Consider the following 27,209-nt stretch of genomic DNA (forward strand, 5'->3'; position numbering starts at 1 on the left):
TGGTAACTTTGCTCTACTGTATTACACACAGTGATTTTATTAAGGCTATGGTACAGTAGTTGCATTAATTTTTGATTGCATCTTATTTGACAAGATCATAAAGCCAAACTAGCAGAGTAATGAAAATATGAAACTCTAAGTATGTGTATAGCATATCAGTACTTTGGGACAGGCGTTGACCTACAAGCTGGCTGTAGAAAAATTAAGTCCAGTCTGTACATTGTTTATGTTAAAGTTGGCCACCACCATTGATTTCACAACCTGTTTTAAAAACCAGGCACATGCCCACAACTTGGCTATGGACATATGTTTAATTGGTTTGCTGAAATATATATATATAATAATTATTATACAGTATGTGTGTGTGTGTTTGTATCTACAGTGCAGCTCAAAATTAATGCAACTTCGTATCTTTGCACATGCGTGGTGATAGCACATGTACTATATACTGAACACCAGAACGTGTGTAGCTTATCAATACATTACGTGATGCACCTCAGGTGTGAATGTACAGAGTACAGGCCAGTGCATGTGTGTCGATTATCTAACACTCATTCAGGCTGTCTAACATGCTTGTAGGCTGTCCTAACACACGTGTTGGCTGTCTGCGTGTACAGGTATACAGTACCCTAGTCTAACCATGCTAAATGAGTTCCTATTAAGTCCATTTACATCACTGTAAATGAACTTATCGTGCATGTGCACACTTTCTATTCACTGCAGACTGGTCTCTCTCGATGACATTAATTTTTTGTAGAATAAAGGACTGGAACCAGCTAGCTACTATAGTGAAACAAGAAATATGAATGATGATATTATCACATGGCTCTGTGGATAATCCCTATATTGGCATGTCATAGCAATTATTTTGTACCATGCCAATTTTCTACAGTATGTTATAATACCATCACTCATATCTCTTGTTCCACTACTTGGAACCCTACTTGGAAAATTTTTTTAGTTAAATGTGCTGTACAGCTGTATGGTTGGCAGTGGTAAATATGGTTTATGTGCAAACAATAATAACCAAATGCCATTGAATGATAAATCAATGTATGTATTGGAATAATTTTAACAACACACTATGAGCTGCGTACATTTAAACAGATTCATTATTCTCAAAGATTTTGTGTTTAAATTAGCATGCAAATTAAAAGTTGAGATAATGGCTGGTCTATATGTTGATGTGCATATTGTAATGTGTATATTGTAATATGCTCCCCACTCTTGGGGGCTCTTTTATAGATCGATATACTTTAATAGAGAAGTCAAATACTCTAATAGAACAGTCAAGAGCAGTCATGTACTAAATCAAGTAAAGTTTAACCAAAATTCAATCTCAAATGGCTAATTTTTTCCTCAAAGTTCCTGTGGGGGCATGCCCCCAGACCAGAAAGTTTGTGTTCTGCATACTGAGTGAACTTTACACATTGTACAAGTTGTAATTACCAGTCACCACCCTGCTTAGCCCACCAACTTTACATTTTGTTGCTACACCTCTGATTGCTAGTCAATGGCCACCCAGGTGACTTCTTTAATCTGTCCATACACTCTGTACATGTCATAGTTATGTATATTTGCAGGTTGACAGTGAACGCATAAAGCTGTTGAATCACCCACTTGCAACAAAACTGCTGGATTACAAGTGGAGATCATTTGGATTGTACTTTTATTTACTCAACTTGATCGCCTACTGTGTGTTCCTGTCCTGTATAACTACCTTTGCCCTAATGTCACCAACACCGAACAGTGATGAATGTGAGCAAGTTTAGACTCATCATTAATATTTTAACACTTAATCTAATCTCATAGGTGCTACAAATGGTATGTTATCAGTCTATAAGATTTGTGAGTTAGAAGACACATGATTGTGTATTCCTGCATAAAATACACAAATCATTATGCATATAACTAAATAAAATGGTGGAAATAAGAATTTTGTTAAAACGTACCATCAAAAAGCTGTTTAAAGGTGAAGATTCTGTCAATCTTCATACTGTAGTTGACTTGCACACAATACTTAGCCCCACACTTTACTTTTTAATGACTTTCTTTTTAATCCTAGAAATCTAATTATCAGAAATCTTACATCAAGCCCCCTTTCAACCAATGCATTGATATGATAAGAGACTCATTATATCACTACAATTGAACATGCACAGAAATTTAATTTGATACATGTGATTCACTTGTTATATGGTTGGAAATTGTTGTTCAAAACTGGTTACATTTGGTCAGCCTACTGTATACTCTAGGATTCAATACATACATATACTAGGTACATATATTTGATTTATATGATCTCAAAAAGCACATCAGCATCATGATGATTGTAATACCCATTTTGAATTTGAGTTTTTGAGTTGGTAGGTTGTAACCATTTTATAGTACTGTATATAGGTTTGTACATATTAACATTTATTTAACATTTATTCATTGGTTTGACGCTCAAATATTTCACAGCATTTTATTATAGTGTGGCAGTTTATCCAAGCATACACAGGTCTAACATGTTCTGCCAGACTCAAGTACAAGTGGATAGATGTATCCTTTCCAACAACTTTTAAAGTTTGGAACTCCTAGCTAAACACAGTCATAAGAGTGATATCACAATACAGTGGAACCTCAGTTATCCGAACCCTTTGGGACCAGGGGTGATCCATAAGTCTATAAAGTCCGTATCTCTGAAACAGTGTATAAATAACCTTAAAATAGCGTGAAGAAAATTTTTTTAAATATCAATATTTTCAACTACCCTAATAGAACAGTCACTACTCTAATAGAGCAGTCATTTCCCTGGTTTGGTTAACGAGAATCCAGATAATTGGGGTCCGGATAACTGAGGTTCCACTGCAATTATAACCCATATAAATATTTCAGAGAAGAAATGACTAATAGCTAACTTTATGTATGCACACAAATGCATGCTCTTAACAATGCATATACGTACGTTTGTGAATATTGTACAATTTTTCCAATCTGTTCACTAGGGTCTCAATGATTCCATCGCTTATTATTTTAACAGTATAATGTGTCTCAGATGTACTTAAAGTTTTATTCTATCTCTCCTATAGCAATGCAGAATATTTCACTCAGTAAGCCTAATTAAATCGTAAATGTTGTATATTATGTACTGTACATGCATGCTGTATTGTTGTATGCTTCATGTGTTGATATTACTGTGCACATACAAATGAAAAGAAACTTTTGTAATCTGGTACTAAAAAGAGATCAAGCTCTGGTGTGCAAAGTTAATGTGTATATAAAGCATTAAATCTCTATACCCAAGTAGGAAACTAGGGATTGAACTTACATGCCAGGTAATGATTTATCTTACTTTATTGTAGTGATCTCCTCTACACTTCAGTGTCCTTTGTAAAATTGATATTGCAGTGTTTGTAAGCATCTTGATAGTAGGGCAAGGGGTAATGAGTAGGGGAAAGGGAGGAGTTTGTATAGGTACCTATAAAATAAGCTAAACCGCACACCTTAGTATATCTCAGTGACCATGGTAACTGCCATAACCTTAGTACACCATAGTAACCATATACACTTCTGGACCAAACCATACACCATACACATGTTCACAAAGGTTCAAGCAGAGCATAAACAGTGAAAGTACTCATCTGTATACTAAGCGCAAAAGAAGACAAGGTTATCTATAAAGTAGGAGAGAAGATTCAGGCTTATAATCAATAAGCAAAAATTAAAGCAGCTGTTTTCACAAAAAACTGCAAAGCAAATGATACAGCAATAGGGACAGTAAAACATTCTAGATGTTAGTGTTTAGCTCAGGTCACGTAATGACTCAGAATGTCAAAAACTCAAAACCCAAGTATGATGAAGCCTCTTTAACAAAATGTTTCTACGGTGGGAAAATTTGACAAAAATCAAGCAAAAAACCTTGAACGGATTGTTAATTAGCTTAGTTACTATAGCTAATGCTTGTGTTTAATTATATTTATTTGCTTCATGTGGCATGGACACATGTGGATGGCTACTATCAGCTATCTAGACTATGCTGTAATCAACAACATGTCGACTTCGCATTCCTCTGAAATATAATATAGTCAATGTAGAGCAGCTCAGGTATTTCCGACCACCCTGTATTTTCGGACGCAATATTTCCTAGAGGAGCGACAAGACTCAATAGATTGTTACATTATTATGAAGACCTATGACTATAACCTCCATATATAAAATATAAAAGGATTTGGTTATATCGTGTGGCTGCAGTGACCTCGGAAAGCCACTGTCCAAAAACATCGATGCTCGGACAATGACATATGCCCTCGGATGCCACCCTCTACACCCTTCCCATGTAATTTCAAAAGCTATTGTGTGGTAGTGATTGGTAGAGCTAACCTTGAGCTACCCCATGATATAAGCAGATTAGATTTTTATTAACTGGTATTGTATATAGCCGGTTTTTCCCAGAGGTGGTAACTTGATCAAACGTTGGACGCAAAAAAATCATTTCATTTTCGGACTTTTCATTTATTTGTGATATTTATGTCTTTCAGTAAAGCACTAGCTTAAAAGGTTTTAAATGCAGCAATTGAAACACAGGTATAGGGTGTTTTTCGTCAATTCTAGGTGGAAGAAGACAAGCTACATATAGCAGTAGTATAGTATGTCTATACAAATTAGCTCAATAAGGCCACTCCTCTTACTCATTTTACATTTTTGATATTATTATAGTCAATTTCAGGTGGTGGATGTCAGCAGTAAACTGCAACAGTGTGTGAGTCCTTGCTACCGCATAATTATATAACTGTTCTATTAGAGTAGCTTATATTTTGAGCGAATTTCACTGGTTTAAATTTTATGTTTGCATGACCCAACATCTATGACTTGTTCCAGAACAGATTCTAGAAAAATATAGGAGCTTACAACACAAAAGTTAACAACACACAACCAATAAACTACTCTAATAGAACAGTCACATATGCGGTAGCAAGGTTTTGCACACTGTTGCAGCTTATTGCTGACCTCCACTATCTTAAATTGATTTTAATATCAAAAATGTAAAATGAGTAAGAGGAGTGGCCTTAGTTAGCTAATTTGTATAGATGTACTATACTACAGCTATATGTAGCTTGTCTTCTTCGACCTAGAATTGACAAAAAAACACCCTATACCTGTGTTTCAATTGCTGCATTTAAAACCTTTTAAGTTAGTGCTTTACTGAAAGTCATAAAATACCAAAATTATCACAAATAAATGAAAAGTCCGAAAATGAAATGATTTTATTGCATCCGAAGTTTGATCAATTTACCACCTCTGGGAAAAACCAGCTATCTACAATACCAGTTAATAAAAATCTAATCTGCTTATGTATTGGGGTAGCTCAAGGTTAGCTCTATCAATCACTACCACATAATAGCTTTTGGGAAGGGTGTAGAGGGTGAGGTCCAAGGGCACATGTCATTGTCCGAGCATCGACATTTTTGGACAGTGGCTTTCCAAGGTCACTGCAGCCACACGATATAACCAAATCCTTTTATATTTTATATATGGAGGTTATAGTCATAGGTCTTCATAATAGTGTAACAATCGATTGAGTGTTGTTGCTCCTCTAGGAAATATTGCGTACGAAAATACATGGTGGTTGGAAATACCTGAGCTGCTCTAGCAGCATTCACACTTTGTTGGGATTTTAAGGTATGAGGAAACCAAACTTAGGAACTTGATAGCAGGACTAGCTTGATGGTCCTTGGTGGCAAAGAGTTACTAAGAGAGACCTCGGTTCTTGCAATCCATATGCTTGAAATGTATAAATTACACATGTCTACAAACTGAACAACTACAAAGAGTGATTTGGCATGTTCTAATGTGCATTTATAAAAATTAGGTGAATGCATATTGTAAATTCTGTTAGATTATGCAGCTACTGTAGTCTGTTCCGGTAATGAGACATAATATGTTATTTAATGGGGAGTAATATGTGCCCACATTGTTGTCTATTTGGTCTGATCATGCAAGTTACTGCACATTATTCAGTGCACGAATATACCTGTTGTATTGTAAGTATTGGTAAATACATAAGTTTTTGCAATTTTGCAGTATTATAAACATTCTACTCACTGCAATTGTTGTTTACTGTGTTATTTCCTATAGCAACTGACATGGATGACTGTGAAGGTACATATGTTTCCATTAATAAATTGAAGCAGTATTGTGCATTATATGCTAAAGTTGCATGCCAGATACTCTCTCCGCATCGCATCTGCCAATAAATACTAGAGGGCATAGTACCTGGTTTAAAAAAATACTTTTAAAGTGTCAAGTTGAATTAACTGCTCTTTTTGACTGTGGTACAGTGAGGTGTGTATATATCATACTATAATAGTAGTACTGTATAGTACTGTATAATAGGGATCATGGAGGTTTGGGCTTTTTCACCCAAGAATATCACCCAAAATCCAGCCTCATTTTTCCTTCATAACAGTTTTGCAGGATTGGTTAGGCATAACCAAGCCCATAATTAATGTCTTCAAAGCAACCCCAAACCCTTCCAACAAGTTTCTATGAAATTTAAAAATTATATTTTTAGCTGAATTTTCTGCTGCCTGCCTGACTGACTAATGCCTCCAGCCAAGCATTACTCAACTGTGGGTAAGGCTACAGACTTGATTTCTTTACTGTTCTTCGTTTGTAATGCTGGAATGTACAATAGCTGGAACTGATTCAGAAGCAAAATGGTCACTTTGCAATTGATGGGCAAGTGTCTCTGATGTCATCAACTTCTCCAGTTCCTCTGCAGCAGCAAGAAATGTGGAAGCATTGTCAGATACCATTGTATGTGGTACTGATTTCCTACTGGAGAATCTCTGAAAGGCTGGCAAGAATGCTATCTTGAGGTGAACTGCACATGTTGCAGCACACATGAAAAGGCAAATGTATAATATATGTTTCTCTCTGCTTTGCCATCTTCAACGTAAACAGCACCAGTGAAATCTACTCCAGTTACAGTAAAGGGTGGAGATCCTGTGAAACGTACCTTAGGAAGTGGAGCTCAATAAGGCTTACCCATAAGCTTGTTGTAAGTAATACATCATCTCAGTAGCTTCCTAACATACTGTAAGATAGAAGGTATCCAGTAGACTTCACGTATGGCAGCAATGGTGACACGTACTTCTCCATTATGAAGTTGTGTCCATGAAATTCATATTAGTAAGTAAGGAGTCAGATGGTACAAGGTAGGAAAACTTGGTCAGTTCTGTGGCAGGAGCATTGTGAATCATTCCACCACATTGGAGTATCAAGGAGTTGCCTGACCAATGACGGACACTTGGACTGCTTCTTGAGTAAATAAGCAAGCTCTTCTTGATAAGTCAAATGTTGTATACCCTTGATCAGTTGCTTATGAGCATCAGCTAATTCTAATACTTGTCAATGATCCAGATAATTTGGGCACTACCTTACATAGGTTGTGACAGCTAACAATCGATGAATGTAACTACATCAAGAGATGTCTATACGCTTGACTCACTTTCAGCAGAAGTCAGTGTAAGTAGAACAGCAGGTGATACCTCTTCTTCAGCTTGTGGGTGAAGTATGTTTGCTGGTATCCATGTGGGCCAATTGGATTTGGTAAGTAACCAGTTAGGACCATGTGTCCATAGTTGTGATGACTTCAGTTGGTTAGTTGACAACCCTCTTGTAAGGCTGGATTATCAGCTGAGGGAGTAAACAACCAAGTGGCAGGTTTACCAGATTTCTTGATCACAATGAAATCAAAGTGCAAACAAATTCTGTCAATCTGGTGGTAGTAACTGCTGCCATAAACTCTAACCTTGGCAAAGAAATAGCTCTGAGAGGAGCTACATGGTTAGTGTACATAACAAGACAAACACGGCTGTTGCTGTTGAGGTACTCCACAGCTCTGCAGGCCTTGGTACTTGCATCTGTGAATACAAAGTCATTATCAATATTATGTGTACCTGTTTGGCTGAGTGGAAAGTAGGGTCTGAGTATCAATAGGTGTGGTAATTACTGTGTATAGTAGTCCATCTGTTCTTGATTGTGTCTGCATCATTTCATGTGACCTTAGTTTGCCAAATTTCCTGTAGGAGAATTTTGGTCCTCACTGTTACTAGCATCACTCATCCTAATGGGTCGAAGACCTGTGAGGAAACTTGTAGTATGTCTATCTTTGTAATAAAGGTGTTTACAGGTGGAAAGTGCCTTGTAGTAGCAAGCAACAGGATGTCAGTTGTTGTATTCCCAGTGCAGACCCAGAAGTCCCACGGTCATATTCGGATCACAAGTATTGTCTTGGTTTGTGACTTCCTAAAGGTGGTCGACCATGATCTCAGATTAACCTTAATTTGCTTGATTCATTAAATCTCAAGACCGCATGAGAATAAAATGACAGAATCTCATCTTCAGTGTCACAGCCAATTAGCATGTTGTCCACATACATGTTGTTCTTCATGTTGATTACAACTTCATTGTTGAATTTTGACAAGTGTAGGATAGGCACAGCTGCCAACATAAAGGGGGAACTGGAGGAGCCAAATGGAGCAACAGTAAAGCGATACATTGTAAGACTCCCCAGGGCACAACCTGTTTACTTAAGACTTCTATTGCATCTACCATTGCTAGTGGTGCCAAGACCCAAGCCAACATTCTCTTTGATGGAGGGGCACAGCATTCATTCATTTCAGCTGAAATTGCCAATGAACTGCAGCTTTCTCCAACATCACATTTAAACTTGGCAATGGAACCACATCTCTGTCACACCAGAGCTTGGAGTTGCCACAGACAGTAGAGGTAGACCATTGAACTAATTCCTATGTTGATTTTGATTGTACCATCCATTGCAGCTCCCATTCAGAACTCCATATCGACTTCAGTTTACAGCATGCCACACTTATGAGATCTGAAACTCACCCACCCAGAATGTAACTTTGCTATATCGCTGCTTATCGGAACTGATTATTACTGGAGCTTTGTTCAAGACCACGTAGTAAGGGGTGAAGGCCCCACTGCAAAGTAATCTAGACTAAGTTACTTGTTGTCTGGACCACTACCAGATACTTTGTCAGAGAGCATGTCATCTGCCCCCCTACAGATAGCTACTATGATGTCCACAGAATAAACTTCATTACCCAATTGCAACCTGGAGAAAATTTGGTCAGTGGAAGCAATTGGCACAGAAACTGTTGTGCAGTCTCCAGACTTGACGTTTCTCCAATCCTACCAGCAATCATCTATATCTCAATCATCTGAAGATACATACATTGTAAGATTCCCTTGGAAAGTTGATAAACCCCATCTCTCTTCAAGCATTGCTACAGTGTTACATACATACGTACCGTGCGTACAAGAAGTGAGCATGAATGCTAGTCAGCAAGCTGCAAAAGATGCCAGACCTCTTGCAAGTTTATTCATTATTCAGGAGCAGGAACAGCGAGGATGATGATGCAGAAGATGTTCATTACTTACCACACCATCTGATGAAGAAGGAGTCAGTAACCACTCCCATCAGAATTGTATATGATTGTAGTTGTCAAGGTGGTGGTAACTCAGCAAGCTTAAATGACTGTCTCATGGTAGGACTACCATTCCTAAATGATTATTTTATGTGCCATCCTACTATGTTTCCATATGATGCTCATGCCTTTATGCAATTTCCAGTGGTATTAAAAAGGCATTCCTGCATGTCAAACTTGACACAAATTACACTAGATTCTTATGATCACCAAAGCCAGATGATGAGTTTCAGTGTGCGCTGGTATCATTGGTTTAAATGTGTACTGATTGGTGATGGATACAGGCTCTTGGGGGAAAATGTTGTTGTGGGTAGTGGCCTCTGGATTGACACTATTGAGTGTAGATGTGTGCAAAATTGCTGGAATCAGAGGAGGTAGTCCAAAGGTATCACTAAATTTTACGGTTGTTACTGTAGAAGACTCTGATAGATGGTGTGCTATAGAAGTCTCACTAATACTGTTGCAACGTCAAATAGTTTTCTTTTCTTTTTTATCTGGTTGCTATATTAGAGTATTTCAATACTATGTGACTGCTTTATTAGAGTAGTAAAATTCGATGACTATTCTATTAGAGTTTCTGACTGCTCTATTACAGTATCTTTTAATGGAATTTGTACAATTAGCAGATTTTCCTGCTGTTGAGGCTTTATAGTCACTTCAAAGTGCTAGCATATTTCCTGATTTCCACACATACCTACATATTATGCTGGAATAATCACTGCATGCCTACATTCAAACTCAAGTAGCTATCTATATCTCTCCTTGTTCTCTATTTTTTATTTATGACTGTATTAGTATTTTTATGCTTTACACCATCCTCTTAATATGTTAAATTAATATAGTTTGTATTTATGAAATATTAATTATTAACTTCGTATGTACTGTGTGTAATGGATGTATCTATTTTACACAGCCAACCATGCCTTGATAGTGATGGCTATCATCAGCATTGCATTTTCTGCCATCCGGATTTTTCTTGAAGTAATTCAAGTTTACAATATGCGTCTAGCATACTTATTTGAACTGGACAACTGGCTAGAAGTTTTCTTGTTTGGCTCTTCCATAATATTTGTGTCATATGGGTTGCAGACTGGATGTCAGTGTCCACCAACATGGCAATGGCAATTTGGTGCAGTCATAGTACTGATCGCATGGTTAAATCTGCTCCTGTTTTTGAAGAAGTTTCCATTAACTGGAGTATACGTTCTGATGTTTGTGGACATTCTGTACACTATCTTAAAAATGATTCTTCTACCTGCCTTATTTGTAATTTCCTTTGGTTTAACTTTTTACATGATATTTTATCGACCAGTAAGTTTATAGTATGTGCATTATATTGTTGTGTACAATAATATAATGTTAGTTGTCAGTTTTGTTACATGCTGCTGATGCTGGTATACAGATTATGTTTATCATGGGCTGCTCCAGGTGCTGGGTCATTTATGAAGTGAGGCTACCGCAGTTTATTTAGCGAAATGCTGCACCTCAGTACGAATCACATGAAAAATAATATTTTTACAAGGAAGCAATTTTAATGAAAATAAAGTGAATTGTATTACCATAGGGCAAGTCTACTGCTCTCCTCTTAGTTGTTTTACTTCAACTATTTTTGATTAATCATGTACATCATTTGTATATGCTGGGAGATAACTTCAGTTAAAACCACAATAATTAATGCAATATCCAAATGTTAGTGAAATGATATTATCACAATAATTATGTGGTGTTTGGTACTAATAGTTCACCCAACAACTGCTCTAGCCCTAGAAAATGTCAGTTCCATTGCTTGGTATGATTAGTTGCATAGAAACACTTGAAATAAAGATACACACTTTAAATTTAACACTCTAATATAACAATCATACAGTTATGCTCAAGTCACTGCAAATATTTGAATGTAAGTGATTTCTCAGCTATCTAAAGTATTACAATATTGAAAGATACGAATATAACATTAGTGGTGCTTATTTTATCATAACAGGGTACACGTTCGTCCTTTTCATCTCCTGGTCGTTCCTTGATCAAGACGCTTGTGATGGCCACTGGAGAGTTTGATTTTGATGTGAATTTCTTTAATAGTCAAGAAGATGCTGAAGAAGGCAACAATCTGTTTTATCCTCATGTAGCATATGCTTTGTGGATTGTGTTTATTATACTAATGCCCATCATTTTGACAAATTTACTGGTAAGCTTATGATAATTGTTTAATTTTATACTTGTGCATAGAGATGATGTATGTACTGAATTTTTGACTTATACTAGCCCACTTTTGGTGACATATTAAATTATGTCATTCTGTTGTACAGTACAATTAACCATGGCATAGTATAGTGACAATTGCTTAACTTTTGTACTGTATAAACTTTTGTCACAATTTGTGATTGGCATCTGAGACTAGTGAATGAATTCAGGTTATAATCACAATTACAGTGTGCTGTTTATAGCCTTACAGATTTACCATGCCTTTCATAATATTCCCATTACTTGTAGCTGTTTGCTCAGTTTCCTACCTAATAATAAATATACAAAAGCATGAAATTAACAAGGAGAAAACATCCTGACCACTTGGCAGACTACTGTAAACATTTAAATGTAAATTGGATGGCTGCAGGATCGAGGCTGCCTAAGTCCAGTCATAGATATTTTTCTCCTTTCTACTATATACCAATTCAAACACACTTTATATAACATCTTTAAACAGGCTGTATGACCGGGTGTCTTACAGATCTTCAGCACTTGTACTGTAAAGCCTTAATAAATAAAAAAATGAAAATAAAGAAGACAGAGATATCATGAGTTAATGAGGATGGTAGTGCTAACAAACAGTTATGACTTATGAGTGTATGGCGATAGAGTGGCAACAGATAGGGTTTAAAATGGACAGTGATCGCAATGACATATAATTATTGAAGTCCAGTGTTGGGCAAGTTACTTTGTAAAAGTAACTAGTTACATATTACATATTACTTGCAACAGAACTATTTAGTTACTGTTACATATTACCCATAAAATAAAGTAACTGTAATAATATTACATATTATATGTGACCAGATTTTACAGAACCGATCCAAATCGCACATCAGGCAAAATCAAACTAACACCACCAGTGGATAGCTACACCATCGTACTACAAGTTTTGACCCTCAGCACTACTCAAACTACACGAGGCTGGTTTTTACACACGTCTTTTCTGGGTGGTGTGGAGTGCTCAAATGGCGGTTTCAGGCCTTGTGAAGGACCTGGCTTGGCAAGAGTCAGTGGCTTACTGGTGGACAGCCTTATAATGTTGGCCAGACGTGTTCTCTGTTGATTTTGCTACATATCAGCCACTAAGGAGCCAGCACAGCCCTGTAATCTCGTGTCTGGACTCCAATCGTGGTCTGCCTCCATTTTGAGGTCTAACTTTTGCCCTCCCCACCACCCCCCAGCCTCCACCCCTTTGTGAGCACTCGTGATACTACTTCGCTCGTCCAACTGCTCAGATTTTCTATCTTATTTGGCGGGAAACTGTACAAGCAGCTACAAGTACTGGAAGTGGCTTGAAAGGTAACAGATTGATGCATCTTTTGTGTAACTTTCATACGCGTGCTTGCTATCCTTGGAGAGTTATGCTGGCTTCAATTCTTTAAAACCGTTTATCTCGGAACTTCCAATGTGCGATTTGGATCGTTTTTCCAAAATCCAGTCACATATAATACTCATCTGGCTGTAAAGGAGCCAAACACACAAAAACATACTTTGGAATCACTCCATGACCAGTGCCAGCCACCACACACTGACCAGACTTCTTTCCACTGCTCCAGGATTCTTGCCAGGTCACGTGATCTCACGTGATGCTCCAGAAATAATTTATATGTGACCAGATTTTACAGAACCGATCCAAATCGCACATCAGGCAAAATCAAACTAACACCACCAGTGGATAGCTACACCATCGTACTACAAGTTTTGACCCTCAGCACTACTCAAACTACACGAGGCTGGTTTTTACACACGTCTTTTCTGGGTGGTGTGGAGTGCTCAAATGGCGGTTTCAGGCCTTGTGAAGGACCTGGCTTGGCAAGAGTCAGTGGCTTACTGGTGGACAGCCTTATAATGTTGGCCAGACGTGTTCTCTGTTGATTTTGCTACATATCAGCCACTAAGGAGCCAGCACAGCCCTGTAATCTCGTGTCTGGACTCCAATCGTGGTCTGCCTCCATTTTGAGGTCTAACTTTTGCCCTCCCCACCACCCCCCAGCCTCCACCCCTTTGTGAGCACTCGTGATACTACTTCGCTCGTCCAACTGCTCAGATTTTCTATCTTATTTGGCGGGAAACTGTACAAGCAGCTACAAGTACTGGAAGTGGCTTGAAAGGTAACAGATTGATGCATCTTTTGTGTAACTTTCATACGCGTGCTTGCTATCCTTGGAGAGTTATGCTGGCTTCAATTCTTTAAAACCGTTTATCTCGGAACTTCCAATGTGCGATTTGGATCGTTTTTCCAAAATCCAGTCACATATTACTTTGTGTCCACAGCCTTAAGCTGTCACGTGTGAAACTACCACCTTATCACGTGACATGATTGCGTTGTTGGACAATGTGCAAATCTTGGTTATAAGTAAGAAGCTAGTGAATAAGCTTCATTCAGTAGGCCTCGTTACTTCGTTGTGGTTAGGCATTACTCAGAGGATTACTAACGAGATTAGTAACTTCGTTACTTTTAGTAATAATATTGCGTCATATTAGACTCGTTACAGTAATTATATTACTTAGGTAACGCGTTACATTTGTAAGTAAAGTATCTTGCGTTGTATTACCTGTTTTCATAGCGTATTTCGTTATATTACTTTGTTACCACAAAAGTAATAATATTACGTAACGCGTTAAGTAACGCGTTACTCCCAACATTGTTGAAGTCCAGACATAAAGTTCCCCTGGCTCTTTAGTGGCTGATATGTGGCAGAACTAGCACAGAAAGCATTTGGCCAACTGTAACAGGCTATTCACCGTATACAACAAATTTTTGTCGAATTAAATCCTTACGTCAAAGTCAGAAATTACCGCTTTAAGGTGTCACATGCACCACCCAGAAATGGCATCCTTATAGTCAGCCTGGAGCAGTTTTAGTAATGCTGAGGCTACCAATAGTATGGTACCTATTGGTGGAGTTACTATAGTTTGTTTTGCCTGATGTGTGATTTGAAAATCAGGTCTAATATATAGCAAGTACAAGAAGAATAGGAAATATGATATGAGTATGAATCCCATGTCCACTGTTATATCTGCAGGTGTAGGTGGCTTCCTTGTTTTTTCCCTAATCTAACAAAATGTTGACTGGTAAACCGACACATCTGATTAAAAGGAAGAATGGCACTACTTTTGCACCTGAAAGTGTACCCTAATTATCAAGAAAGTGAAGTGTTACGTTTTCAGTTATGTTCATCCCACTACACAGTATTACAAAGAAAGAGCAGTATGAAAAGTGTCTCTGCAATCAATCCAGTCACTATGAAAATTCCCAATGTGACAGTAAACATAAGGAAGCCATTATGTACTTGACACCTTCCACTGTCAATGGTAAGTAATGGGACACAAAGGAGGACAAAGATAAATCCATGGCGTATGCATTGTACTGTACATAATATTACTAGTATTTTAACAAATTGTTAATTTTAAAATGAAGTTGGATCTATGCAATGAAAAGTAGTGAAACAAGAGATGAATGATGGTATTACAGCATAGCTCAGTGGGAAAGTCCCTACTTTGGCATAAAGCAAAATTATAGCTAATGTGCCAAAGTAGGGACTTTTCCATCAAGCTATGCTGTAAAACCATCATTCATCTCTTGTTTCACTACTTTTATTGCATAGATCCCTACTTCATTTTTAAATTAACAATTTTTAAAAATATTAGTTTGTTTTTGTTGTAGCACAGCTAGTGTAGTTACAGCTTATTGAAGTACGTACTGTGCCAAAATTGCAAGCACATAGGCCCATAGTAGCATGAATACTGGAGCTTACCTTTGATCGTAGTAGCAGTGGCGCTAAGATCTATGACCTGTCTGAGCTGTTTCAGTACGATGGTCCACGTTCTATTCACCCCAGCCGGAATAGTCTCGCGTAGCCAGACCACTTCTTTTCTTTCATGTGTGCATTGGGAAAAAAGGGTCTGACTAAGCAAGACTACCGCCAGAAGTTGTTCGAACGAACAGGCCCTTTCAGTTGTCTGGAGCTTAGTCTTGACTAACAGGATGAAGTAATACGATTTCTACTGGAGTACTATCCAATCACATGAATCACACACTGATCTTGCCATCCGGCACTGAGTGGCTTAGTCAGTGTATTCAGAGGAACAAGCCGTTGAGTATCAGTCCGTCTCAAATCTCTTCGTTGATTGCAGTCCAGCTGTTGGCAAAAATCAAAGTGACAACTCAGCAGCCTTAATGTTTCACATGAAACACTTGAAATTATAAGCGACCCACTCTATCTGAAATAATTTTGTGGTGTCTACAGAAAAGTGTTGACAAGGATGGTTTTGCCTCGGCATGATTTCGATGCTTAAAGAAGAAGACAACCAACCTGATTGAAGGTCAAAGGAAAGACAAGGCACACAGGGCGTACACTTGTTGGAACCACAAAAGGCACATCCCACTGGTGAGTTTGTTGTTGTAGCATAAAATGGTGACTATGCACTGCTTCATTTGGGCTCTAGGCTTGTGATTGTGGTCAGTGAGTGAGTGAGTGAGTGAGACAAAATTTCAAGTTTTGGAGATTTAAAAAATTGCTATAGCTGGTCACCAGTAAGTGTTTTCTTGTTTTAATGCTGTATTTCATGTTAGATGGACTAATATTATTCTGTAAAGGTGATTTTGTGGCGTAAGATGTCTCTAGTATGATTTTGAAAGGTGGCATTTTAGGCGGCACACTTTACTTTTGATGCAAACCCTAATTAAACATGTACTGTTTGATAGAAGTAGTAGCATGGCTGTGGTGCTAATTGTAGTGTATTGGTGTGGCTATCCATTCTTGACAAAGTCACATTCAATTGTGTGCGCAATAATTTTCAAACAATGGTCGCACACATATAAAGAATGGTGTAGCTACAAAATTATATGTCTGGGAATGGTTTCCACAGTAAGAAAATTTAAAGAATTGGAGATGAAAGGTAATAAATTTGGTACAAAGAGTGAATATTTATCTTTTTTCTGTTTTAAAGAATAGGTTTGTATTACAGTGTACTGCTTAAGTAGGCCAAACTTCTTCTGTGACGATATGTTTTTCATCGTATTTTTATGTTGACTTTTATGGCAGAGTTTAGGGGACTTTGTTTGTGTGGATAATTCTATATTCAGAATGATTGTTAAAATTCCTATCAATTCAACTGCAAATATATAGCCAGTTTAAAATAAAATCGTACAGCCTCTATGCTGGTAATGGCTCATTTTAGTTCTTATAACCCAGCCATAAAGCTTTCAGTATGTGTGATTGGATTAAGAAGTTGCTACTGTAACAAAGTGGGTTATATTACTTTTAGTGTACATACTGTATCTAACTGTTCTATCTATCTGCCTAGCCATATTATGAATCTACCATTCAACCTACATATATACTATACTTTTTACATACTGTATGTGTATATGTAGATTGGTTTGGCAGTAGATGATATAAAAGGCATTCAAGAAAATGCAGCTTTGAAACGTTTAGCACTTAAGGTGAGTATGACAATCACTCAGTTTTGTCTTGACGTCATATACTGTATGGTGTAATCTGCAATTGGCTGGGCATCACAAATCAGCCTGAGAAGTGAATTAATGTTCTAATTTCACCAGTTTTGATTTCTACTGCAGGGACATAGCCAGAATCCAGTAATTTTAATAATTATCAAGATACTCTAATACAGTAGTCATTTATTACTGATTCACATGGGCATTTTGTTGTATATCATGGGTAAATGATACATTGTAAATGAGAAACCGTATTGTACTGTAGGGATGTGCCGATTTTGCCAGCAAAAGTTTTGGAAAATACATTGGTAAAAACAAAAAGCAAAATGCTGGAATAATAGTTGGAAAATGGGCACCAAGAAATGGCAACTTGGCACAGTTTGTATGGAAAAGATCAAAATACTCTAATAGAACAGTCACGCATAGTATCAGGACAACATATGCTCATAGGAAATGGCGACTAAAGATCGAGATACTCTAATAGAGCAGTCACTATGTCTGAAATACTGAGAAAAATTGCTGGAAAGAAAAATAGGTGGAAAAAAAAGCAAAATAGGCTCATCCCTATTGTACTGTAAGTTTCACTCACGTATTAGTATCTGAACAAATACTGCTGCTTCTCATCAATAGTTGTCTGCCTTATAACACCAGGTAAAAAGTAAATTACAAATTAAAATACTTCATTTATGTGCTAACAGCTGCATAAGAAAATGTGGAAGTCCTTAAATTACTATAATTATACCAAATTGAATATCTATGAAATTTAAAGCATATCACGAACTTACGGTATCCATTAAATTTAAACACAAAAAATCCTTGAGGAAGTTTTCTGCTGTGAAATGAATATATCTATACAGTACAGTGATTTTTCAGTGTATATACTTTATTGTATCCGTACCTGTAGGTTGAGTTGACCTTAAACATTGAAGAACTTTTCTTTATCCGCAAGTATTACAGAAAGAAAACAGAACAGTTGCTGTACTATAATACAGACAGTAATGACCAATTCCTGAAAAGAAATCAACCTCGCAATACTCATTCACTATGGCTAAAGTTCAAACAAAAGTTTTTGGGATACAATGAGCAACATGAAGACATTCAACGTATGGTAAGGGCAAATCTTGTAACTATGTGTTGTTAATATGCAGACCAGATATACTTAAAGGGGTTTTCCACATATATCCCATGATATGAACTTGAGAAAACACAACTTAATTGGATTCAAAGTAACAAACAAATAACTTTCTCCTTTTTTGGTTATGTACGTTGTTGTTTACTGCTGACTGAATTTCAAGTCAATAGCTGGTTTCAAGCTAAAGTTATGAAAAAAGTCAAAATGTTTAATCTGATGGTTGTGGAATACCTCTTTTCAAAAATCCAGTCACTTTAACCTATCCCCTACATCAAAGTAAATAGTAGGAGTATGCGTATGGTACAGCAACCCCAGGAATGGAAGTTAAACCCAGAGGTAAGAGTCCTTCTATATGAAAAACAATGTGATTTACGCATTCAGTTGAAGCCATATCATAATCTAAAACTACACGTACAGTAAAAATTGAAAGCATGCATAACTTCACATGTTGATCTAGCCTCATTGACATTTTTTATGAAATTAATTGCTGTGGGATAGGAGGCGTGCCATAACACGTTATCAACACCTCAATTCAATGGTAGATTGAATTCTAGCAGGAACCAGACAGGAACAGAAGTGGAAATGGGAACAACCAATGGAAATGCTTGACAAAAGCCCATAATGTTGATATATACAGGTTGGATTGTACAGCACAATGTTTCTTTGCAGCTTTTGGATATGCAATCAAAACACTCCAATAGAGCAGTCACCTACATTAAAATACTCAAATAGAGCAGTCAAGAATATTTTACCAGGGACTGCATTGAAATCCTGTGAACTATCATAGATTAGTAGATTAGCCAAGTCATCAACACTGAAAGTTAGCTACTCCCTTGCAACCATAAACATTTAAAGATTCAACCATTAAGCATGAATAGGTATGATGACCTTTTAATATCAGGCATTTCCAATGGTCATTACCATTCCATCCCATTCCCGTTTTCCTAAAATTCTATATACTTACCCTCAGCTTCAGCAACTGTCACATTGTTTATAGTCAAGAGCTACAAATTAAAGTGTGGGATAGATGCTCGTAGGATATCTGTTATCAACACCTTTGCCTTGGCCTCAGTTTGATAAAAATACCCTATCCACTGTAGGGTTTAACTATTATCACACTGGAGCTGTACTTCAAAGTGTCTACAAGCTGGACAATAACTAAACTATTACCTAGAAAACAGCATTGATTTGTGCTCAAAGAAAGTGTAAAAACAAACAGTAAGGTACGACAACCAGCAATAGAATTCATTTAAATTAGGAATGCATGAAACCTTAGTGCAATAAGGCAGAAGCCAATTACAGTGGAACTTATCTAATTCAGACCCACTTTATTCAGGCACTTCTGTGGTCATCCAAATTAGACATGAGGCTAGTAGAATAATGGATTGGAGCTAGGGCTATATCAAAGTGCAAGGAAGGAGAAAAAGGCATCAGAGTAGGTGTGACCAGTGAGGCCTAAGCCTCACCACTTCTTGGCTAAAAAAACTTATCAAACTTGATAAAGTCAAAACTAAAAGTAGCTAGTACTTATTTTCCTGGGCAGACCCCCCTGAACTAGTTGACTTCTACAGCATTAGGACTGAGCTTTACTACTTTCACTTTTACTCTGATACCCTTGGAAGGAGCCTAAAGGTTGCAGCTTATCTGTTACATTACTTATTAAATTGACTGATAATACCTACTGCTTGGTTGCTAGGTGATGCTGCAGTAAATTGTTACAGTCAAGGTAAGTGATCATGAATGTTCTATCTTCCATTCTGCCCACTAAACTAACTGCTATCTGTCAATTGTAACAAATTTTAGCATGTTATGCATTTCTTAGCTACAAATGTGGACAGCAGTGTGAACCAGTCAAGAGACTGTCTGAGGCTCCAATGTATGTCACAATAGTCGTAGAGTACGTATCTGAGTTAATGACACTCATACTAGGTAGTAGAGTGACATAGCGCAAAAGTTGCCTCATTTGCGAGAAAAGCATGAAACTTTCCATATCAAATGTATTCCTAATGATTTTCATTTTTTGATATAGTGTCATCGCAGATTTGATCTATGATGACATTTGCAACCATTAATATTTCTTTTTGTATTGAAAATTTGACTTTTTTTTGTCTTTATCTCCCTGTGGCATTATTTTACATGTTACAACATGGTTCCAAATTTAAGATGTCAACCTAAGGAATGTCTTGATTTTTATTTGAAGTCAATACCTCGATCATTCCACTCCAAAGTTATGATCATTTTTATTAGTGATAAATTATTTTAATTTATTTTTGCCCTTGGACCAATGGGAAGGTAACTTTATAAAATTTACAACTAATACAAATAATCATATCTTTGGAATGAATTTACTGAATGACTTCAAATAAAACCAAGTTGTTTCTTTCAGCAACACACTTAATTTGAAACCATGTTTTTTATGGTATAAAACAATGCCTGAGGGAAATAAATACAAAAACGATGAATTTTCAATGTTAAAATAGTCATAAAGGTCACCAAAAGTCACCTATGCAATGGCACTATATCCACAAATGAATGCCAGCCACTGGAAGTGCAAACTATGTGCTAAGTTGATGCTTTTCTCACAAAGTGAACATTATTTATACGCTATGCCGTCCTTAAGGCACAATGGACTTTGTCCACTGTGACATCACGAGCACAAGATGGCTGCATTATTTGGGATACTAATGCACAGACGCCTATGGAGAAATTGTTTTGATTGATCATATTTCAGCCAGGGAAGGAGATATCGAGCTCTAAGCAACACGTATGGGTACAAGACAGCACAATGAATGATTTGTAAAGCATAGTGGAAAATTTTCAAGATAATGTTTGTTTGCAATGGTTTTTGCTTCATTATACCCATACCTGTTGGCTACTGGTCTATATCTGTCTTCACAAATGAAATATGATCAATCAAAACAATTTCTCCTAGGAACCTGTACATCAGTACCCTAATAATGCGGCCATCTTGTGCTCGTGACATCATTGTGGATAAAGTCCATAACTACAGTATATAACTTAGTGAAATTAATTTACATGCATCATTAATATTTAGCCTACCATGGAGGAAGTTTTAAAGGAAGTAGAGCAACTCAAGACTATGATTGGAGATATGAATAAAAAGGCTAAAGCAAGAGATGAACAACAAGCTAAGCAAATTGAATTACTTTCTGAACAGAATGACCTTATTTTGTCATATTTAAAGCGTAAGTGTGATAATGATAATATAGTAAGGGAAACTGCCTCTGTGGAGGAGTTGCAGATTTCTGTAGTTGATGATTATGAATCTGTTGGAAGTGGTCAAGGAGAGTACACATTACAGAGCAGTCATAGCAGCAAAAATAATGATGATGGTAATTGATTAATTATTCATTACTATGCAGAAACACTAAACACATAGTATGAACTGTTTTAGGCTAATTTAACTCCATCTACTGTAATGCATACAAATTTTGACATTTGTACAACATTGCTTATTTCGTGTATTTTGTTGAATACATCAAATCTTGATCTTCTCAGTGTAATATTATAAGTATGTACTGCATATTAACAGGCTAAATTAGTGTAGCAGGTGTGCACAAGTAAGATCTGAGCAGCACAGACTTCCAAGGTGCAATGAATGAGATCACATTCTCATCACTCGTCAAACTATCTCCTTATATGCGATTTTGGAAAAATGATCAAATGGGGGTGGTGCATGTGGGGTGGGCAAGAGATAGACTTCAAAAGACATCTGTTGAAACCAGCCTTGAGTAGTGTGAATAGTGAGTCAAAACTAGTAGTATGATAGTGTAGCTATCCACTGGTGGTGTTAGTTTGACTTTGCCCAATGTGCGATTTGGATCGGTTTTGTAAAATCTGGTCACATTTAAAATCTGGTCACATTTACTGTACAGACAAAGGTTTAGGACTACACACTTTCCTTGATCATCAACTGGTTTTTCTATTGCTTCATTACAAGGACATCATCTACTGTATAATACTGCAATGATGCCAACTGAGAATGAAGCTAAATAACTATGAAATATTAATAATATTTTAGTGATGTAATCTTTTACTTGTAATAATTATCTGTTTTATAATCTATATATTATCTATTTATCTGTCTCCCTGTCTCTATCTTATCTCTGTGTTCAAAACTTTAAAGGTTATAAAACAGTAGCCGTACTATGTGCACAAGATGTAACATGGGGTACAAATGGTTGTGGTACATTAAGGAGGAGAGTACAGTATAATTAAACATTAATTGCATGATTGCAATACTCGGCAGTTATACTTTAAAGTCTAGTCACCAACACCACATGTTTTCACCATTCATAATTGCTGGGTACTGTCTGGAATGGACATTATACCATTAATTGCACTAATAATATTAATGGTTACATTTATATAATAGATCAAGGACGTACCACATTAATGTAACTGTTTCTTCTCATCATAAATCTCTCATTATGCCGTAATCGCTTTTTTTTCGTTGTGAAATAATTTAAATTTATCACGAAATTTTTACACAAGATCGAACTACTCTTATAGAGCGGTCATTCACGAAAATAATTTTATGTAAAACATTTTGTCACGAAAATTTTGAAGTGAATTACAGTACATCACACAAAGGCAGCTCTGGGATTAAGAAATCTGTGTAGATGTAGCTGTTAAGATTTAGTATCCTCAAAATAATTTTCAGTGTCTAGTTATTCTATTCTACAGCTACATTTATTGAAGTTGATAACTTGTACTGTAGCTAGGAAAAAGCAAATTGAAAGATGACTGCATGAAATTTATTTGAGACTGTATTGAAGGTCTGCCAGACACCTGGTCCTACAGCCTGTAAAAAGATGTTATAGTTTGCATGTTAAGTTGCAGAAAGGAGAAAAAATTGCCTAATTGCATATCCTTGTAAGAATTCTGTGTATAGAAAACCGAGAGTAAAATTGTGCACTTTCAGGTTTAAAAACACCTTGAAAACTAAAGTCCTATTGAAAATGCTGCTCAGCAGTAGTGTAGCTAGGCTACTTTCAGCTTTGTGACTGCACATTAATAGGTAATTCTCATACCTCAAATTACTTGATATTTCCATCATCTAATAAGACTCAAGTCCCAAACAATGTCCCACCACTCCACTCCTTGTTGCTTAATATTGTTCTATCGTAGATAATATTACAAACAAGGCATTCAGGGCATTTTTTTACAAAGAAATTTAAAACTATGTTCAACTATTGTGAGATCAAAGGCTTGTCCAGACCTATAGTCGAGTACGCAACAGTTATCTGGTCCCCACATACAAACTCTGATATAAATATGAAAGGCAGGTTAGGCAGCCCAACTTGTTTTCAATTACTTCTCAACTTATTCAAGTGTAGCTAACTGGAATGCAACCATGCTTCAGGAACCGAAATGGAACTCACTACAAGACAGAAGAATTCAGTCCAGATTGATCATGTTCTACAAAATCCTTAATAGCATAGTGTAAGTTGACTTCAACTCTCATTTGTTTCTTTCTGAAACTGACTAGAGACCATCAATTTAAGGTTTAGACAACTGCAGACAAGTTTCAACACTTTTTCAAGTTTCAGTCCCAGCCACAATCCATGATTGGAATTCTCTGCCAGCTGTTGTAGTTACCTTTTCTAGTTTAGATAATAATTTACTGACAAACTGAATAATTTGTATATACACAAACACAACACACACACACCGGCAACACACACACACAACACACACACGGCACAATCTAGCTATAAGGTTCTGTACATAATCGATAAATAAATACCTTCAATACAGTTGTGTAGCCTTATGGCGAGCTTCGGGGAAAAAAATAATTACTCACAGCATATTATGCTTGATGATGCTCAATGAAATCTGCCCCTGGCATTGATGACATTACCTAAACCGTTTGCCATCAAGCCATCACTTTATGGCTACTTTGTTCAACAAACTATTAGATAGAAGTTCATCCCCAGCCTGCTGGGGACTAGCCCATATTAAATTGATCTATAAAGCTGGTATCGCTTCAGATCCAACGAATTTTCGTCCAACTCTGTGGTTGGCAAACTATTTCACAAAATCATTAGCTTTCGTTTAGAGGATTACCTACAGAAGAATGATGTGATCAATACAAGTATTCAGAAAGGATTTATCAGCAGTGTACCTGGAGTTTTTGAACACATTTACTCGCTATCAGCAATTTTACAAGACAGTACATCAATGAGTAAATCTGTAATGACCACCTTTCTTGATTTGAAGAATGCCTTCGGTTCTGTTCCACATTAACTTCTTTTTGACATGTTAAAGCAGTGAGAGTTCCCTCTTCTGTTCTGAATCACGTTGAATCATTTTATTCCCAGTTATTTGTAATTGTTGCTACTAGGAATTGGGAGACTTTGCCAATTCCTTTTAATTGAGGTGTGTTAGTGTATGGACATACCTCCACTTCTTCTGTCTCTGAGATACTTGACTTGAGATCTGTTGATTGGCCACCTTGTTCAAAGAAAGCCAAGCATTATGTTTCTCTTAACTGTTCTCCCAAGAGTTTGAAGAGTAAACAGAAACCTTCTCCAAAGTATTATTTTTCCATGAAACATTCAGTCAAGGCTTATGCAGACGATGCGACAATGATATCAGATTCCCTAGAAGTACATGCCTCTGTGCTGCAGCAAGTTGATTGAAAGGCTGCAGACCTGGATTTGTCTTTTAAACTTTCCAAGTGTGTCTCTTATTTGTTTGATGGCCACAGTCTTAGGAAAGAAGGCATTCAACTGTCTGGAGGTTGCACTAAGTCAATTACTGAAGGCTGCACTAAGTTTTTGGGGAAATCATTGGAAGTGTCCTTGAGTGCCACTAAAGCTGCTGCAGACAAGAAAATGATTGGCTCACTGTCTCAACTCTTATCAGCCACAGACCTGCTACCAATCCGCGGTGAATATAAGTTATGATTATACAGAAACTATATTGTTTCACTATTACGTTTTCATTTGTCTGTGGATGCTATTACTAAGTCTGCTATTGGTAAGTTAGAGAATTTGGCTACCCACTACCTTAAGAAGTGATTGGGACCTCCCACATGTGCTACTCGAGCCTTACTTTATTACCCTGGTGTCTGCTGTCCCAGTGTATCAGTGGTGTCCAGAGAGGCCAAGTTGAGTCTCCTGTCTTGCATTAGCACATCTGGAGACCTCCAGCTCCAGCAGTTGGGGCTGCAGCTTCATCTGGGTGATGCTTATTTACAAACCCTAGCATCTGGTTATCAACTTTTATCCAAGGCACATTTTCAGTTGTCATCTTTTCCAATGGCTCATCCTTTGTATCTGCTTTCAAAGAAACTGCTAGTGGCTGATGAATGTTCTAGATATGATGATCATTAGGATACTCTGCCTTTTCAGTGTAAGCTTAAAGACTCTGTGTGTTTGGAATCTTGCTGTAAAACTTGGAACAGACTTTGTTAGGGGTCACCTTTCCTTTATCCTGCGAGCTGCTTCTGATACCCTTCCCACATCAGTAAATCTTCAGCAATGGCATATTCATTATGACGTAAAGTGCTCTCTCTGTAGTAATACATGTCCCACCACTGCTCACGTTTTAGAGGGTTGCCCAGTTGCTTTATCACAAGGTCATTTTACTTACAAACATGATCAAGTTTTGCATTGCATAGTTTCCAATCTCTCTGGTCTTTTGGCAAGTCACAAGCCATTCATGTTTATGCTAACTTACCAGGAATGTATGCTAGTGTGTCTCCTCAGGCAATCATTCCTCCATCACTTATCATAACTCCTTATTGTCCTGATGTAGTGATTCACAATAAATCAATAAATGTAGTTGTGCTGTTAGACCTGACATGTCCTTTGGACTCTATCCAACATTTGGAATCTGCAAGAGACCGAAAGCAGACCAAGGAAGATTACCTACTTTACCAGTTAGGCATTGGAGGGTGTACACAGAAAGCAGAGCATTTTCGAGGTGTTTACCCATAGCCTAGGAGCTTACAGATTTTATCGGAACTAGATAGATTGGGAACTCCTTGTTACTACAATACAATCGAGATTAGTGTTCTTGGCCATTATTTACAATCATCACTGTCCTCACTGTGTAATGCTCTAGGCTATATTCAACAAGCTACGGCAATCTCACGGTCTCAATGTAGAAAACTACTTGATGAAGCTGCTGGATAGGCACCAGCCTATTATGCTTTTAATTTTTCCTATTATGCTATGCTGCAGTGCTAAAAAATTTTGCCTATTATGCTCATAATTATACTCAAATTTTTTGCCACAGTTCCCATGTTTTGTTACTTTCTATGGATAATGATAAACTTCGGCTTATGAACAACTGGTTAAATGTAAAAAGTACTCATTGTGCATTAAGAATTTGGCTGCATTGTAAACAATAATAACAGTTATGTTAAATAACTACTCAATGCCATATCAGTGGCACCAACTGTTCTATTATTGTAAGTCAACCTTTTCCTGTGGCATGCATTTTTACTTACAGTAGCTATGACAATTATTCTGTCTATTATGCTAGCATTATGCTTGATGCTTTCAGGCACCTATTATGCACAAAATTATGCCAGCATGATAGGCTGGTGACTACTGCTGGATTGTCTATTACTGCGTCTAGAAGAATTTTTCTAACAAGGAACTGTGCTGAGTGGTCGGTAGAAACATAGGACTTTTTTATTTATTTAATTTTGTTTGTTGTTGTTTTGTGTGTTTGTTGTAATTTCACTCCTTGCCACGCTCACCTTACGATCTTCCATGTTGCGGTCGCGTGTGCCCGAGGACACACCGCACTTTCAGTTACAGTATAATTATGTATGCATCATTTTCATCATTGATGGTTCTCTCTACATAATTATTTTTACATAGCGCTTTGG

At 37.1% G+C, this 27,209-nt stretch overlaps 1 protein-coding gene across 1 annotated transcript in view; it reads left to right on the forward strand.

The window, feature by feature from the left end:
* Window positions 1-21,850, forward strand: part of LOC136247428 (transient receptor potential cation channel subfamily A member 1-like) — a 54,048-nt gene extending 32,198 nt beyond the window's left edge. Inside the window, exons 13-21 of the mRNA XM_066039133.1 lie at window positions 1,584-1,758; window positions 1,813-1,824; window positions 3,075-3,095; window positions 6,121-6,144; window positions 10,414-10,811; window positions 11,482-11,685; window positions 17,128-17,196; window positions 18,113-18,316; window positions 21,396-21,850. Of these exons, the coding sequence (XP_065895205.1) occupies window positions 1,584-1,758; window positions 1,813-1,824; window positions 3,075-3,095; window positions 6,121-6,144; window positions 10,414-10,811; window positions 11,482-11,685; window positions 17,128-17,196; window positions 18,113-18,316; window positions 21,396-21,701 (1,413 nt within the window). The 3' untranslated portion in view covers window positions 21,702-21,850. The remainder of the gene's footprint in view (window positions 1-1,583; window positions 1,759-1,812; window positions 1,825-3,074; window positions 3,096-6,120; window positions 6,145-10,413; window positions 10,812-11,481; window positions 11,686-17,127; window positions 17,197-18,112; window positions 18,317-21,395) is intronic.
* The last annotated feature ends 5,359 nt before the right edge of the window (window positions 21,851-27,209 follow it).

This window comes from Dysidea avara, chromosome 1 (genome assembly GCF_963678975.1).
Source record: "Dysidea avara chromosome 1, odDysAvar1.4, whole genome shotgun sequence".
Classification (NCBI taxonomy): Eukaryota; Metazoa; Porifera; class Demospongiae; order Dictyoceratida; family Dysideidae; genus Dysidea; species Dysidea avara.